At 40.2% G+C, this 16,111-nt stretch overlaps 1 protein-coding gene across 4 annotated transcripts in view; it reads left to right on the forward strand.

Annotated features, from left to right (window-relative positions):
• The window catches only part of MIER3 (MIER family member 3), a 22,367-nt gene continuing 6,256 nt past the window's right edge, over positions 1-16,111 (forward strand). The window contains exons 1-10 of one of the 4 annotated variants that reach the window (XM_035100956.2): positions 1-42; positions 938-1,015; positions 3,331-3,476; positions 4,583-4,717; positions 5,644-5,764; positions 7,535-7,620; positions 8,036-8,111; positions 13,064-13,215; positions 14,228-14,309; positions 15,283-15,374. In XM_035100956.2, coding sequence (XP_034956847.1) covers positions 3,378-3,476; positions 4,583-4,717; positions 5,644-5,764; positions 7,535-7,620; positions 8,036-8,111; positions 13,064-13,215; positions 14,228-14,309; positions 15,283-15,374 — 843 coding nt within the window. In that variant the 5' untranslated portion in view covers positions 1-42; positions 938-1,015; positions 3,331-3,377. Of the gene's footprint in view, positions 43-896; positions 1,016-3,330; positions 3,477-4,582; positions 4,718-5,643; positions 5,765-7,534; positions 7,621-8,035; positions 8,112-13,063; positions 13,216-14,227; positions 14,310-15,282; positions 15,375-16,111 lie in introns of all 4 variants that reach the window. The other 3 variants (XM_035100955.2, XM_060280288.1, XM_060280289.1) reach the window with 3 other exon arrangements.

Here is a 16,111-nt window from a genome sequence, read left to right on the forward strand (position 1 = left end):
GCATCGCTGCTGCTCAGCCCGAGCGCTCCCAATATGGCGGAGGTGAGCTGGGAAAGCGGGTAGGGGCGCTGGGGTCCGGCGGGCTCCTGGCGGGGCTCCGCTGGCAGGGCTCTCCCTCCGGCCCCCTGGGCGGCCCCATGACTCCCTTACGAGGGTCGCCGGCCCACCGAGGGGGACTCGGGGGCTGCCGGGCGGCTGCTCGAGCCGCCTGCCCCGGCGGAGCGCAGCCTGCGCGAGTAGGCCGCGGCTAGCTGCCGTCTGTCTCCCGATGGCCGTCTGCGGAGCTGCCCGGCCGGTCTCCACCCACAGTCCCGCGGCCGGGAGCGGAGGTGGAGGGCGCTCGGGCCAAGCCCTTGCTCCGCGGGGCTGCCGAGGAGGGCCAAGGCCGGGATGGAGGGGGTCTGGTCGGGCTTGGCGAGTTTTGTGGTGTGTGTGTGTTTTTCCGACGGGCGGTCCGGTTGCCTTCGCCGCTTCTTTTCGGACAGCCCCTGTCACCGCCCGGGCGGGCCTGGCCGAGGTGGGGACGCGGGTGTCGCGGGGGCCTCGGCTTGCGTCAGTGTGTCGGTGGGGATGGGGAAAGCGAAAGGGGCTCCGGGCTTGGAGGGCGAGAGGCGGCACTCGAGGGGCTGGGCGGGTGTGGGGGGAGAAGCGACGCCGAAAGGGATGGGCGGGCGGGGGATGGAGGCTCCGTAGTTGCGCCCTGGCCGTTGCGGGTGGGGAAGAGGGAGGAAGGGATGCTGAGAGACAAAAAGGGAAGGCGAGGTTGGGAAGTTTTTTTTTGGGGGGGGGAAGTGTGTGCGAGAAACTTGAAATGTGTTCCATTAACAAGAAACCCACGCACCCCTTTTCTTGTCCTTTTTTCTTTCCACCTTGTTTTTTTTTTTTTTTTGGTACAGCTCATCTCTAACCAGTTCTTTCTCCCGTTGCTTGTTTCCAGGCTTCCTTTGGGAGTTCCAGCCCAGGTTTGTCCTGTTCAGTTCCTTCTTCTGTGATTCCGGCAGTGGGAAGCTTTTGGGTACGGTTAAGGGCCAGGTTACAGGCGCATCTGTCAAAAGATGCTTTGTGTATTTTCTCTGTTTACAGTGATTTCCCTCCCCCCCCACTCCATCCTTCCTATTTTGTTTCTCGGTTTTTTCATGTTAAAAGTCACTTGTTTGGTTCTAGAAGGGCCAAGCCCTGTAGAGCTGTTCTCTCTTGTACAATCTGTAGTGATGGGTTGCAAAGCTGTTGTGGGTGTTGTAAAAGCCAGGCATTTAACTTTCTAAATAAAATTATGGTGCATGCGGGACAACTTGCCTTAAAATGTAAGTCAGTAAAATCCCTAATGCTACCGGTAGTTGTTTGCTGCTTTCGGGAGTCACTCCTTTAGCAATCCTCAAACCACTTTCTGCTTTGCTAAATGTTTGCTTGTTCAGAAGTATGTCCCCCTGAATTGAGAAGAAATTTCTTATTGAGAAATTAACTTAAAGTTGCAGCCCTGAAATCTGAGATCTTCAGAATTGAATAATGTTGATTTAAATGAAAGTTAATTATTCTTTTATTTTTTGAAAAAAGTTACCCTGGCTCTTGGTGGCTCACAACAGTAAGAACAGCAAAGTACAGCCAAACCAAAGTACATCAGACAGAATTATTTTTTAAAAATGATAAGAAATGCAAGTTATTTCTAAGTAAGATTGTGCCCATGTGAAAGTTTCATATAAATCTCATTGAACTTAATGAAACTTTGTTCTAGCCATGGCTAGAATTAGGCTGTGAATGTAGGTACGATCCTTTTTTATGTAGGATGGTCCTTTTTTATGTAGGCTGTAGGCTTGGTCTTATTGCTTTAATTGCTTTTGTAGTCGTTATTGTTGCTGTGTTTGTATAACTTACATAATTTCAATGAATAGAAGCAGATGTGGAACTACTAGTCAATGAAATTGAAGCGTAATGAATGTTAATCTTAATTTGTCTTCTAATGAAATCAAATGCAAAATCCTGTATCCTACATATTTTCAAAAGTTGCCAAATTGCCTAAACCTATTAATAGAGTAATTGAGGAAGATTTTGTTCATCTTGATAAAAAAACTTAGTTTATGTAAGAAAGCTTAACTGAATTAACTGAGTATCGGATTCTGTTATTAAATATACAGCCTTTTTTGGAACATCTCCTTTAACTGTATATACAAAAGAAAACAAGCTAAAAGAGTACTCGACAAACAGACTGATGCAAAGGGGCTCCATTACCCCCTTGCAGCCCCCCCCCCCCGTGCTCTCCATAGCTGCTCTGCATGGTTGGGGAACCCTTTAACAGGTTTTTGTTACTTTAGATTAAATAAGTGTATTCTATACTTATTTATAAGTATATTTTTCAGTATATTTTAGCACCGAAGAGAGGAAACTTTGTTTTAAAAAATGAAATTGGAAAATCTGTGTGAAATTTTTATTTACATTTATTGTCTGAGAACAAGCTTATAGCATTTCTCCATTTCATCAACTTCAGGTAAATTGGATTTAATTGAAGTATCATCTATATGCATTTGAATTGTCCTGATTCAGATACCTCACAGTTACTTGGAAATATGCAGTTCAAAGTTGGTCCAAAGATCTTGGGTTTCTTTAAATCAAGAAGATCTACTGATATCCAAGCTTATGCAGTCCAAAGAAGTGGGCATTCACACCCAGATATGTTGCCATTAATTTGCAACACAATATATACTTTCTTGGTGTGTTTATAACAAGCATGTTGCATATCTGGGGCTGTTTTACACAGCTTTTTAATAGTAATTTGTTGCTAGTTAAAAATGAGTTGTTAATGCTTAATGTTGACTTGTTTAGATGGTGTTTTCCTTTCCTCCAAACTGTTTTTAACCATATTTTCAAGTGAGTCAGCTTCTAGTCAGCGGCATTTTTTCCTGTTCAGTAGGTGTTTGTATACTGACACTACATTTCTGAAAGCTGGGATCCAATTTTTTGTGTGTTCCCTACATATTAAAGAACTGTGCTTACATTTTAGCTCATGCATGCATAGTTGATAGTCGTGCAAATAATTAATGTACAGTACTTGCAACAAAGGCTGTAATTAAGTGTCACTAGGACTTTTCTTCCAGAGCAGTCTCTTCACTTGCCTGGTAGAGCTATTCTAGAATAAGAGGCATGAGGCTGATTCTCTTTTTGATTTAAATTGCAGTACATACAAGTGTTGTGTACAACTTGTGCATAATAAAAATGGATGCTGATGCTTCTTTGTTTGGAGCATTAACTTTGGAACTTAAATGAATTTTTACCATTGCTATTTAGTGTTGATAACATTTTGTGTGTTCCTAAAGTGATTTAAATTGTCTTTTATAGTTGGCTCTTTATCTTCTGAGGATCATGACTTTGACCCTACAGCTGAAATGTTGGTACATGACTATGATGATGAAAGAACTCTTGAAGAGGAGGAAATGATGGATGAGGGTAAAAATTTCGGTTCTGAGATTGAAGACTTAGAAAAGGTAAGGAATTCTTCCCTTAGGTATGCTGGATCTCTAGTATAACTTTGGTTAAATTGTGTGTTCATTCTTAAACACCAAAGAAATTGTGGGGAGAATTTTCATAGAATACCACTGATCTAACTCAACTAGTTAAAAAATTTATGGAACAAATACTTAAAGAACAGCAGCAGAAAGACTTATCTATTAATATGACAACAATGCAAGATGATAGAAAACTACTCCCACACTGCTTCCCCTTACGCTCTGTCACCTTAAATACCAATTCTAGATTCAGAAAAAAGGTTATCATCATATTTTTTTAAGAAAAGCAAATTTGTTTACTATGCGGCCATCAGTACTGCCAGCACTTTAAGGAGATCAAAGGGTAGTATAGCTGTATAGTTGTACCTTGGATCCCGGATGCCTTGGTACTCAGATGTTTTGGCTCCTGAACGCCGCAAACCTGGAAATGAGTGTTCCAGTTTGCGAACGTTCTTTGGAACCGAACGTCCGACAGGGCTTCCGCGGCTTCCGATTGGCTGCAGGAGCTTCCTGCAGCCAATCAGAAGCCATGCTTTGGTTTCTGAACGTTTTGGAAGGTACGACTGTACTATGTACAAAGCTCTTCAGGAGCTATTGCAGAACCATATGATAGGATGCCCAAGTGATAGAATGCTAGTTTATCTGTTGCAGGTAATGTGACAGCACAGGATCAGATTGCAAATGTCATCTCTTTTAATTTATATTGCATATTTAAATCCCTCTTCTATTTTATTTATTTGTAAAATTTATATCCTGTCCTGCATCATAAAATGATTGCAGGACAGGTCATAGCAATCAAACATCTAAAATTTAGAATCTAGTTTTTTGTATAACACCTCTCTCAATACAAGGCCAATCCTGAGAATTCAAAAAGCTTGAAGGAAGAGGAATGTTTTTACTTGGGCTGAAAACTTAACTAAACCTTAGGAGAAAGAGTATTTAGATTAGATTTTCCTATATCTTGGATTTGGATAATCTTTTTTTTGTAGTTGTTAAAACCATTTTGTTTGTTTCTGCATATTTAAAAAGATATTGTTATTTTTACAAATGGAAATGCATCTTTTTTTTCCTTTGAAAAAACCCAGGAAGGAAGCATGCCCTTAGAAGACTTATTGGCATTCTATGGCTATGAACCGACAATTCCAGTTATAGCAAGTTCCAGTGCAGATAGTTCCCCAAGTGAACTTGCAGATGAACTGCCAGACATGACTTTGGATAAAGTAAGTCGTAAACATATTTCTTTGTAACAATGTGAGGCAGGAGACTCTTGGGTTCTATGGTTACCATGAAATCACCTCATTGCACTGAACGTTGAGGCCCAAATGTTCTGCATTTATGCAGAAATAAGACCTTGAAATCTGACAACAATTCTCCTTTAACTTGTAGATAATTAGTTTCAATTCAACACAAGCTTTCCCTGGAAGTAATTTTTTGTGATGAAAACAGTAGTTCAAATGGTTAGAATTCGGCTGTAAGTTGAATAACTGAGTTGTATCCAATGGTGCCACTCACTTGAGGGTAAATACTTCCAAGTAGCAAAATGCAATGGGAAGCAATTTTCCCTCTCTCCACTACAGCCCCTCACCCTTATGAAGGGCAGTGATTTCATTATAACTGAAAATTGCCTGCCTTACCATCAGCTAAATAACAGTGTTGGATATAACTCATGTAACTCAAAATGAAAGGAAAATGATATATTTATAATGTTAAAGACATTTTTAAAAATTAAATAGAAAAAGTAAAAGTGATTTCAAATAAATAGCATGCATTACATCTAAATATACCTCCTTTATCAAATGTTACTTTGTAGTTTCTTTTGAACACCCTTTTCTTTTAATTGGTCACATTGTCAGTATTGAGTTGCTAGTGACAGGCTGTAATATTTCATATATACAAAGCTCAGGTGCTTTATGTAATTACTGAAACCTAAAACTATTGGATGTTTTAATCTGTTTCCCTTTATCTCTTTCATTTTCTTAACTCTGACTCTTAACAACTGAGTCTGGTATAAGTAGTAAATGAATTTCTAAAATGGAGGACTTGCCGCTCTTCTCCAGGCTTCCACATAAGGAATATGATGAATTTCAAGATACAGTTACTTCTTCCAGAGTGGAATGATACTAATGACTGACTCTTTTGATTACAGGAGGAAATAGCCAAAGACCTATTATCAGGGGATGATGAAGAAACACAGTCTTCCGCTGATGATTTGACACCATCGGTTACTTCACATGAAACTACGGACTTTTTCCCTCGGCCTTTAAGATGTAGGGAAAATAATATTAATATCTTGTGTCAGATTGTGTCAGAAGTAGAAGTATTAGGACTGTGAGATTGATTTAGTCATGCATTTTGCTCTCTACCTGAAAGAACGCATTCTGTCTCGGCTTGTTGCTCTCAATTATTTCAAATGCAGCCAAGGCAGTGTAAGCTTTTGGTCTACACATGGTCCAATTTGTACTAGTAAATCACATGGTTGTGAGACAAATGTGTGAAATTTAATGTTGCAGCAGTGCAGAACTATCAACCTCATCATCTAGTAGACTTTCAACAAACTGCATAACTTTATTTATGCAGTCTAATTTATCTAAAAAATGGGTGCCATGGCAGAGTTGGTGAACAAGTGTGCATCTGTGACCATGCTTCATTTTCAAGAAGAATAATTCTTGCTATGTTAGGAATAACCACAAATCCTTTTTGACACGTATGTTCTAGAGGAGGGGTATTGGTAACCAAAAATCATAAAACTATCCTAAACATTAGGAAGAACTTCCTGACAGGAAGAGCTGTTTGACAGTGGTATTTGCTGCCAAGGAGTGTGGTGGAGTCCCCTTCTTTGCAGGTCTTTAAGCAGAGGCTTGACATCCATCTGTCAGGAATGCTTTGATGGTGTTTCCTGCTTGGCAGGGGGTTGGACTGGATGGCCCTTGTGGTCTCTTCCAACTCTATGATTCTATGATCCTGAAACACTTTATTCATGTGTTTTGAACTTTCAAAACTCCACATAGTGAAAGAAACTGTAGTGTGGAAATTACTGGAGATCATTCAATAGAGTCAATATTGCATATGTCTCCCCCTCTCTTATTATTCTTTTGTGGTGCCTTGCTTGAGAAAAAATTGACACAAGAATTTGTTGCAGTTCCTTTTATCAGCCACTTACTGTGTGTTCTAACTTATTGGAATAAACACTTCTTTGTGTGCAAATTGGGAGCAGCAGGCACAGAAAACATTAGAGCAATCCAATTTTCACTTCATCACTGGCATACTTTGTATTGGTTTAAACTGAAATGTGGTGATATTTCTAATAAACCTATGTAAACAAAGCACTGTGCATAAAGCAGTGTAAAATGCAGGGTGTTTTACAATTTAAGTAACACGAGAAACAAAATGAAAGAGAGCAATGGGAAATGGTTTACAGAGTTCTGTAGAGGCTGGTATCCATGCATTTGGTAATTGATTATCTGAAAGCGCTAATATCCTCAGCCTTCTGAATCATGGTTCTGGACTTAAGATGCACTCCTGTACCCCAGCTGTGACTTCCCTGCGGTGTCTGAATGTTGCTGGACTTTACCTCCCATCAACCCTAACTACTGGCCCTGCTCACTGGGGCTGATGGAAGGAGTCCCAACATCTGGAAGACCACACCGGTTAGCTTTTCTAGACACATTTAACCTGGAGTAAATTCTACACTACTCAGTAGGACTAACACCAGAGTAGACATTGGGTAGTATTCAGTGCTAGTCCTTCTCATAGTATACCTGTTGAAGTGAATGGACAGGACTAACTTAAGTTCATTCATTTCAGTGATTCTACTCTGAGTAGGACTTTGTTTAATATAATCCAGAGGATTACCAGGTCAGACTCTGATGCCTACCCTTTTTGTGCAGCGGGATGTAACTGATAATTTTGCTGTCTAGTGCCCAAAACAAAACAAAACAATAAAAAACTGTTCTTGGAACTACTTATGTTGCAGTATGTGAAATTCAAGTTGTTACATATGCCTGAATTAACACTTGTTCATTTTCCATTATAAAAAGCAAATACTACATGTGATGGTGATAAAGAATCTGATGGTGAAGATGTGGAAGTGGATGTGGGAAATTCATCTGAAGATTTGCGGAAGGTAAGCATTAGAATGACCCTCACTAGTGGATTTAAACATACTTAAATAACTAAACTGATCCACATATCTTGGATACATAAAGACTGTGAAATTAAAATATGTGAAATACACATTTCCCTGGACTTAACATTTGATGCTGCTTTGGGGTATCATGGATAGTGTTCTGCTTGCCTGTGTAAGCTTTTAGCTACCCCTCCCAGTAGCAGCCCCTATGAAGGCTCCTACAGAAGTCGGCAGCTCTCAAAAGAAATATTGTTGCTTCCCCTTTGTATGCTTGGAAGTGAGAAAGTTGGATGTTGTGCAAGGAGAGAAGATGGTGTTTGGATAATCACCATTTAGTTTACAATTGTTTTTTTAATGAGAGCTGTATATCAATGAATGTATAATTAAATACTTTTTAAAAACGTTTTTTCAGGAAATAATGATTGGTGCACAGTACCAAGCAGAAATTCCACCTTATTTGGGCAAGAGCAGCAGCGATGATGAAAAGGGTGAGTTCCCATTATTTTTCTTGATTAAATTAATGACTATATTATCTAAATTTGTACACTGTCCTGTGACCGTTGTATCAAAATTTGAAAATTGCATTTTGAAAAGTTGTTGTTTCAATACTCTCAGGGTAGAATGTTAAAATGTCAAAGGGCCATGGCAGTGCAGGGAATGGAGTAATGCATTTGGATCCTGGACATCCAGTTTCAAAGTAACTCATCCATGGAGCTCACCAGCTGTGTTTTACTATCTCAGCCTTATCCTTAATTCACAGGGTTGTTATGAATCTTACTGGTGTATTATGAAGCACTTGTGTTTTCTGAAAAGCAGTACAGAAGCGGTTGCAATAATCTCATTATATATTCTTAGATACATGAAATCTAGACTCAAGGTTGCCTTCCATAAACTTGTAAACATAGGGCAAAGAATGCAAAAATATTTGTAGAACACAGGAAAACTTCCCATGGGAAAAAACCACTTTGAATGTAACAGCTAGCACATCCTTTACTGCCGACCGACACTGAAGATTGTATTTGTAACAATACAGTATTTGTAACGGCATTTAGTCGGGCAAAGATATGTGGAAGATGGCTAACACAGATTTTCTGGGCTGTTGATTTAGTAACTTCTTCTTCTTCGGCAATCTCTCGTAGCCGAGTAAGATTGTCTTCCATAAACACGGTCTTAACAATGGGACTGTAAGTGACTGTGGAGGCCAATTCTGGATCCAAACGTCCTTCCACAGTGGGGACATTGGTTTCCAGGCGGGAGTTGATCATGGTGTGGATTTGCCAAGCATGCCTTCCTCTTAGCACGTTTCTCCCTTGCGTCCTGAGATCAAGTTTCTTCAAAGCCCATGACACCTTTGGTAAAGGCTGTTCTCCAACTGGAGCGCTCACAGGCCAGTGTTTCCCAGTTGTCAGTGTTTATACTACTTTTTTTAAAGATTTGCCTTGAGACAGTCTTTAAACCTCTTTTGTTGACCACCAACATTACGCTTTCCATTTTTAAGTTCGGAATAGAGTAGTTGCTTTGGAAGATGATCATCAGGCATCCACACAACATGACCAGTCCAACAAAGTTGATGTTGAAGAATCATTGCTTCAACACTGGTGATCTTTGCTTCTTCCAGTACACTGATATTAGTTCGCCTGTCTTCCCAAGTGATGTGTAATTTTTTTTGGAGACACTGTTGATGGAATATTTCGAGGAGTTGGAGATGGCGTTTATAAGTGGTCCATGTTTCACAAACATATAGTAAGGTTGGTAGGACAATAGCTTTGTAAACAAGCATTTTGGTTTCCCTGTGAATGTCCTCAAACACTCTGCAATTCAATCGTGAGAAAGCCGCACTCGCAGAGCTCAGGCGATGCTGGATTTCGGCATCAATGTTGGCCTTTGTGGAAAGGTAACTGCCTAGGTAGGAGAAGTTTTCCAACGTTACACCATTGAGTTGGATTTGTGGCCCTGCAGAGGGGTTATTTTGTACTTGTTGGTGCAGCACTTCGGTTTTTTGGATGTTAAGTGATAGGCCAAGCTTTTCGTAAGCTGCTACAAAGATATTTAGGATGGTTTGGAGGTCATCCTCTGAGCGTGTGCACGCTACGTTGTCATTAGCATACTGAAGCTCTATGATGGAAGTTACGGTAACCTTACTTTTTGCTTCCAGCCTGCTCAGATTGAAGAGCTTTCCATCTGTTCGATATATGATTTCTACTCCAGTGGGGAGTTTCCCATTGACAAAGTGTAGGATCATGGCAATGTTTGAAAATCCTGCTGCGTCTTATTTTATGGCGGTAATCCAGTCAGGGGGAAAGGGAGGCAGACAATGCTTAGGGCAGTGTTTCTCAACCAGTGTGCCTCCAGATGTTTTGGGACTACAACTCCCATCATTCCTGACCACTGGTCTTGCTAGCTAGGGATGATGGGAGTTGTAGTCCCAAAACATCTGGAGGCACACTGGTTGAGAAACACTGGCTTAGGGCAACTTTTCTAGCCCCTCCCCCTTCTCGGGGTGAGTAGAGTGGGTCCTAAAAAGGACTGCTCAGTCATGGATACAGCTGCCGAGCTGCTCAACTGCCTCGTTCCTTGAGTCAGAACAACTGAATCTGTATACACCGCCCATGTGCTGGTTCATGACTAGGGGCTTCCAGATTTCACGATCCTGCCCCCATTACCATTTGCCGATCGCCATGGGACTTTGGGGGTTTGGGTTGGGTTTTTGGAAGACGCCTGTGCGTGAATTTGTTTTATGTGTGTAGATCAGTGCACACTGACCAACACACAATCTTTGCGAGGGCTGTGTTCCGATGGCATGAAGTAGTCACGGCAAACCGGTAGATTCCTAACTGCTGCAGCCTTCATCCGCCTTCACAGCCGTTGTAACATACCGCTTGTTATCATCCGCCAGTTCTGCCGTTGAGGACTTCTTGGATCATTCTTTGTCTAGCTCCTTCCCTTTGACCTTACCGCCTTGGGTGACCCTGGTGGGAGTATGAGATTCCCGATGGCTTCGCTCACAAGGGTCATAGGAACATGCAAGCCCACTCACCACAACAAGGTGATTTTGGCACCGGTGCAGTTCTGCCATACAGCAACAGTTCCTTGTAGTCCCGGCAAGGGGGAGAGAGGGTTGTTGGCAGCCTTGCAGCATGGTATCTTTTTTTTGAATGGGCACTAGGAAAACATCAAGTGAGAGTAGTCCTTCTGTTACCCGAAGGCAGTCTGACGGAATCTTTGAGGCATCTCTCCCCTTGAAGTGACAGTTCATTTTCCTGTCTTGCTTAAAGCAGACTTGTATGTTGCACCTGCTCTTCTGGTCTGATTTAATTGCTGAATAGCTTGTGCATGTTGTATGTCGGTTGTGTGTGTGAGTGGTGTCCCTCTATGCTTAGGTGGCTTAAAGTGTTTCCTGGATGTGTTTAAAGGTCTTGTGGTTTATTTCCCTTCAGAGTGTGTGGCCATTAGTCTTCTGTCATCGTACCCCCCCCCCCCAATTTGCCACGTCATGTTCTGTCAGGCTTATCCAGTAAGGAGAAGATTGGTGGCACATTAATGAAAGTTTTGCTCCTCTCTGATTCAGTACCACGTAGCAGGTCTTCCCAGTAGGAGGCATCTCGGTGTGCTCCCTAATGTTTTGTGGGTTTCAAGCTTCTTGGGACTATGTTTTTTTTAAAAAATGTATTTTTTATTAAAGATTTCTTGGTTTACAAAAGTACAGTGGTACCTCGCAAGACGAATGCCTCACGCAATGAAAAACTCACTAGACGAAAGCGTCTTGTGATGTTTTTGGTGACTCGCAAGATGAAGTTTTCAATGGCCGCGCTTTGCAAGATGAAGTTTTTCGACGGTGTTTTTTTTGCCACGGCAACCCGCACTTCGCAAAACGAAATTATCGCTAGATGAAGCAACTCACGGCACGAATTAATTTCATCTTGCGAGACACCGCTGTATGTGCAATGTCTCTTTTTTCAAGTTACATTTTCTACAGATCAGTTTCATTTCTTGAGACATTAGTGTTACATTAGGAAAAAAGTGGGGAAGAGGTGGAGGGGGCCATGGTGGGTATGTTTCTATTTTTCTTAATGTATGTGTGGGGTTTTGTGTCAGCGCTGCTTGTGCAGGTTCTCTTTGCTATTTGCTTCCGTTCCTTTGGTGGTGAGAAAGGTTGGGGTTGGCCTAGGGTGTGGTTGTTTGTTTGTGATTGGCCGCGATGAACTTTGTTTTCATGTGTGAGTGGGGTTTGTGTTACAGGTAGGTAGCCGTGTTGGTCTGAGTCGAAGCAAAATAAAAAAATTCCTTCAGTAGCACCTTAAAGACCAACTAAGTTTATATTTTGGTATGAGCTTTCGTGTGCATGCACACTTCTTCAGTGGGGTTTGTGTGTGTTTTTGGATCAGGTTAGCCATATTGATTCGTATGCTGTTGGTGGATTCTTGTTGGGCTGTGTATGTGATAAAGGGGAGCCATACTGGGCTGAAGGCTTCTTGGGACTATGTTGATTAAAACTATGGCCTTGAATTGTGCCCAGAAAGCAATGAATCATCAGAGCTTCTGTTCAGAAGTAGATTTTATCTTCATAAAACTAAGTGCTAAGCTTAAGTGAGATTAGTAAACACAGTTTTATAAAGAGTACACCGTGTTCCTTTTATGTACTGAATAAAACCTGAAAAAAAATTCAATTACCCAAAGTAGTTGAACTGAAATATTTATTATTTTTATTAAATTTTGATTTATAGTTAAAATCTTTAAAGTGTGGCTTAAATGTTACGTTTAAACAAATTCAAACTTTAACTTTGAGATTGTTTTTACTGAACTACCTGTAAATGCATCTTAAATATGATTACTCAGTCTTATGCTGATGTATATTATTCAGATGTTAAGGAAAAAGGCATAGAAAACACTTAGGTAAGAACTCAACACAGCACTATAGCAATCATTTCATTAGTACAAACATTTCAGCTTGTGAGATGGAATGATCACCCCTCTCCTCTCTATGCATGCTGTTTTGGGGGTTCTCCTGGCACCCCCCAAGCCAATTTGGCGAGGGTACATGGGAGGAGGAGACGGGGGAAATTACTGTCCTTGTTTGGGCTTACACTAGTGGGAGTAATTAGTTAAATCTGGTCTTTAATATTCTAATTTTAGCATGCCTGAAGTTCTGCATGTGTTTCTTGGTGAGAGTCACCTGAAAAAGTTAATTGCAAGTTTTGATGATTAGATTTGATGAGTATTATACCCATTTCATTTGCCCCATTTGACATTTTGTGGAGGATGATTACTCACCACTAGTTTTCTAGGATGTTTGCTTTTCATTAGCTCTCTTTTACACGATGGTTAAGTCTCTTACATCTTTATTTTTGTGGCCAATATGCTCTTATTTTCACAATATTTTGCTTTTATGTTACTGAAGAGTATTTCCTATCATTTGTGTTCCAATGCTTTTTCTTCACAGCATATAAAAATGAAGACCAGCTACTTTGGCAGCCTGGTATGATTTCAGAAAATAAAGTTAGAGAGTACCTTTTTGAGACCTCTTTAAGAACTGGAAATGAAAAAACGATTGGCAGAATTCCTGAGGGAATGCATACAAGGGATAATGAACAGGTATGTTTCTTACCTGCACATATATTATTGCATGCCTAGGGCTTTTCTCTGCTTATGTTACAAGAAAAGACCACTCAAATATTTTTGTTTTCATTTGATTTAAACCTACATTTTGATACATTTATATTAATAAACAATTGTAAGAACGGCTTATTTTTATCACACTTAAATTTATGCTATGACATCTGAATATTTCCAAAAGTTTTTATAAACAAAATATCCTTACCCTCCCCCCCACCAAGGATCCTTATTCTTGGGTGATGAAAAGCTTAGTGTCATTTAAAAATAAATAGGTTTTGAAAGAGGCTCAGAGTAAATTTACCAAAAGCTCAAATTGGTTTGTTTTGCTAATGATTGTTATAATTTGAATTCAGATCCATCCCTATACACACAGCAAATCTATGGTGGCAGATACAGCCAGTCAGGGCTCCCCAGCACTCCTCCTCTCCAAGTGCTTTGAGGCAACGGTCTTTCACACTTTTATGTGTGTTTACTGCTTTCCATATCTTTAAATCCCTAGTTTGAGCTTTTAGGAAACTTCTTCAGATGTAACCAGCAGCATGCACCGTTCTTTATGGCTTTGCAATTCTCACGAGGCACAATATCTTTGGACACTGAGTTGTCTCCAATGTAGTTAGAGTTGTGTAGAGGTATACTTGTTGGCAAAATGTTTTGTGCCAGCAGGACATTGTTGTGCAAGATAATATACAAACAAGTTGCTGGTAACTTTGTTGCACAGTAGATTAGGAAATCTGTTGCACAAATGAGTTTCCGCTAGCCTAACTATTGCATTGGCTTCCTCTGCCAGTGCAAGAGCCCTTGTTCTGGCAGAGAGAAACCACTGGACACTGCCCTGTTCTGGTGTTCATATAATCTTACTTTATATTAATGATAAATATTTGGAGAAATTGCACTATATTAAAGTAAACAATTTTTGGTTGGCTTGGGAGTATAACCATTCTACTGTATACTTTTGACTTCTTTTAACAATAAATATTTTAATCTCACCTAGGCACTCTATGAACTTTTCAAATGTAACCACAATGTAAAAGAAGCAATTGAGAGATATTGCTCCAATGGAAAGGCATCTCAAGGTAAGAAATCTCTGCAAAGAGCTTGAGGCTGCAAACCTTTACTCGCTTAAGTGAGCGTAAGTCCATTGAACTCTGTGGAGCTTACTTCAGAGTAAACAAGCATAGGATTGTGCTATAAGAGTGGTTTAAATTGTTTTAAGTTGAAAATTGCAGAAATGAGTTGAAGTGGCAAGTCATCTTCCCCAGTTCCTCAACCGTTTATAGCAGTAGAACAGATTATTTTGCTGCCATCAGTAACAGCTGGAATGTTCATGTAATTAGATATTGGAAGACAATTCATTCTTGGGCAGCAGAGGAGTGAAACATACAGACACGGCTTAACTGCTTGTGGAGGCAGTCAAAAGGCATTCTTGAAAATGAAATTTTCTGTGGCCGGCTGGAAGTGGAAGTAATCTTCCTTCAACTTCCAGTTCTGATTCTACCTTCAATGAGTTAACAGTCAGGCACCTTGCTCCTGTATTTCCATCCTGTATCCTCAGCTCTCCAAAACAGCTTTTCAGTAAGTGTGAAAGGAAGAATTGGCAAAAATTGCCTTCTCCTTTCCGTATAGCAGGAGCATCCTGTGAGTGGAATTGTACTCATGGGTCTTAAGCTCTATTTTTCAGGTAATGGAAATTAGCATTATTATTATTTGCCTTGAGCTTGGACTAAACTAGCCATAAATATGATTGTCATTGGTTGCACAAAAGATGTACAATAGAGCTAATAGCACCCCATAAGAATATGAGTATATTGATCTTTTTTTAAAAAAGAAGAAGCAAAAACCGTGTAGTCCAGAATAAGCTTGCTTCCCATGAACCCAAATGGAGTAATATATGTAATTCTGCATCTATGGTCTTACTGCTAGGTGTGAGCTTTCCACTTGTGGATTGCTATTACCGGGTGGGTGACGTTTTCTTTGCTGTCCAAGTGCTGGAGGGTAGAATGGCTATTAATTTGAACAGAATATCAATCTTAATTGTCCTTTCTTAAGAGATGACAGCCTGGACAGAAGAAGAATGTAGAAACTTTGAACATGCACTTCTGATTTATGGGAAAGATTTTCATCTCATACAAAAAAATAAGGTATGTCGATATACAAATAAATGAAACAAATGGTGCTTGTGTTTTTAAAATCGGAGATGTATAGACAGCATATTGTTACTGACTGGCCATTGGCATGTTAAATGTATAACAAACGTTGTAAATCTGTTCATTTAGTAAATGAGTCAGCCTCTATGTATGTCTGAAGTAGTCTGTAGTGGAATGTCATTACTGTGAATGTTTATACTTTTTAAAAAAGTAAACAAACTTGATGCTGTATTCTACTGTACTGTTATTGCATTACCTTATACAAGAACTAAATTATTGTTTGAGGTGAAAGGAGGAAAAATATCTAGTTTACCACAGCTGTTCTGCATCACTAGTAACTACTGCTTTTGTTCTGAAATCAGAAAGTTGATATTGACTTATGACCAAGTTAGATGCATTTGACAAAGTGGGCTCTGGCTCATAAATGCTTCTTCCACAACACATTCGCTAATGCACAATAAATAACAACTCTCTGTTGATATTTTCACTGGACTCATGGAGGACATAACATAAAAACAGCAAGTAAAATATGAGACATGATGAGATAATATTCTAACACTCAGGTGGATTGTGGCCCTTCTTTACCACAGAAGCATTGTTGGGTCTGATGGACCCAGCAATTTATTAGCTAGCTAAGAGCCATTTCCTGGGTTTCCTGATTTGCTGGGTTCGGTAGCTTGGTCATGGCTAGATTTTTGAAATTGTATATCCTCTTTTTCTCTATGCAGTTG

The sequence above is a fragment of the Zootoca vivipara genome, chromosome 11 (assembly GCF_963506605.1).
Source record: "Zootoca vivipara chromosome 11, rZooViv1.1, whole genome shotgun sequence".
NCBI classification, from domain to species: Eukaryota; Metazoa; Chordata; class Lepidosauria; order Squamata; family Lacertidae; genus Zootoca; species Zootoca vivipara.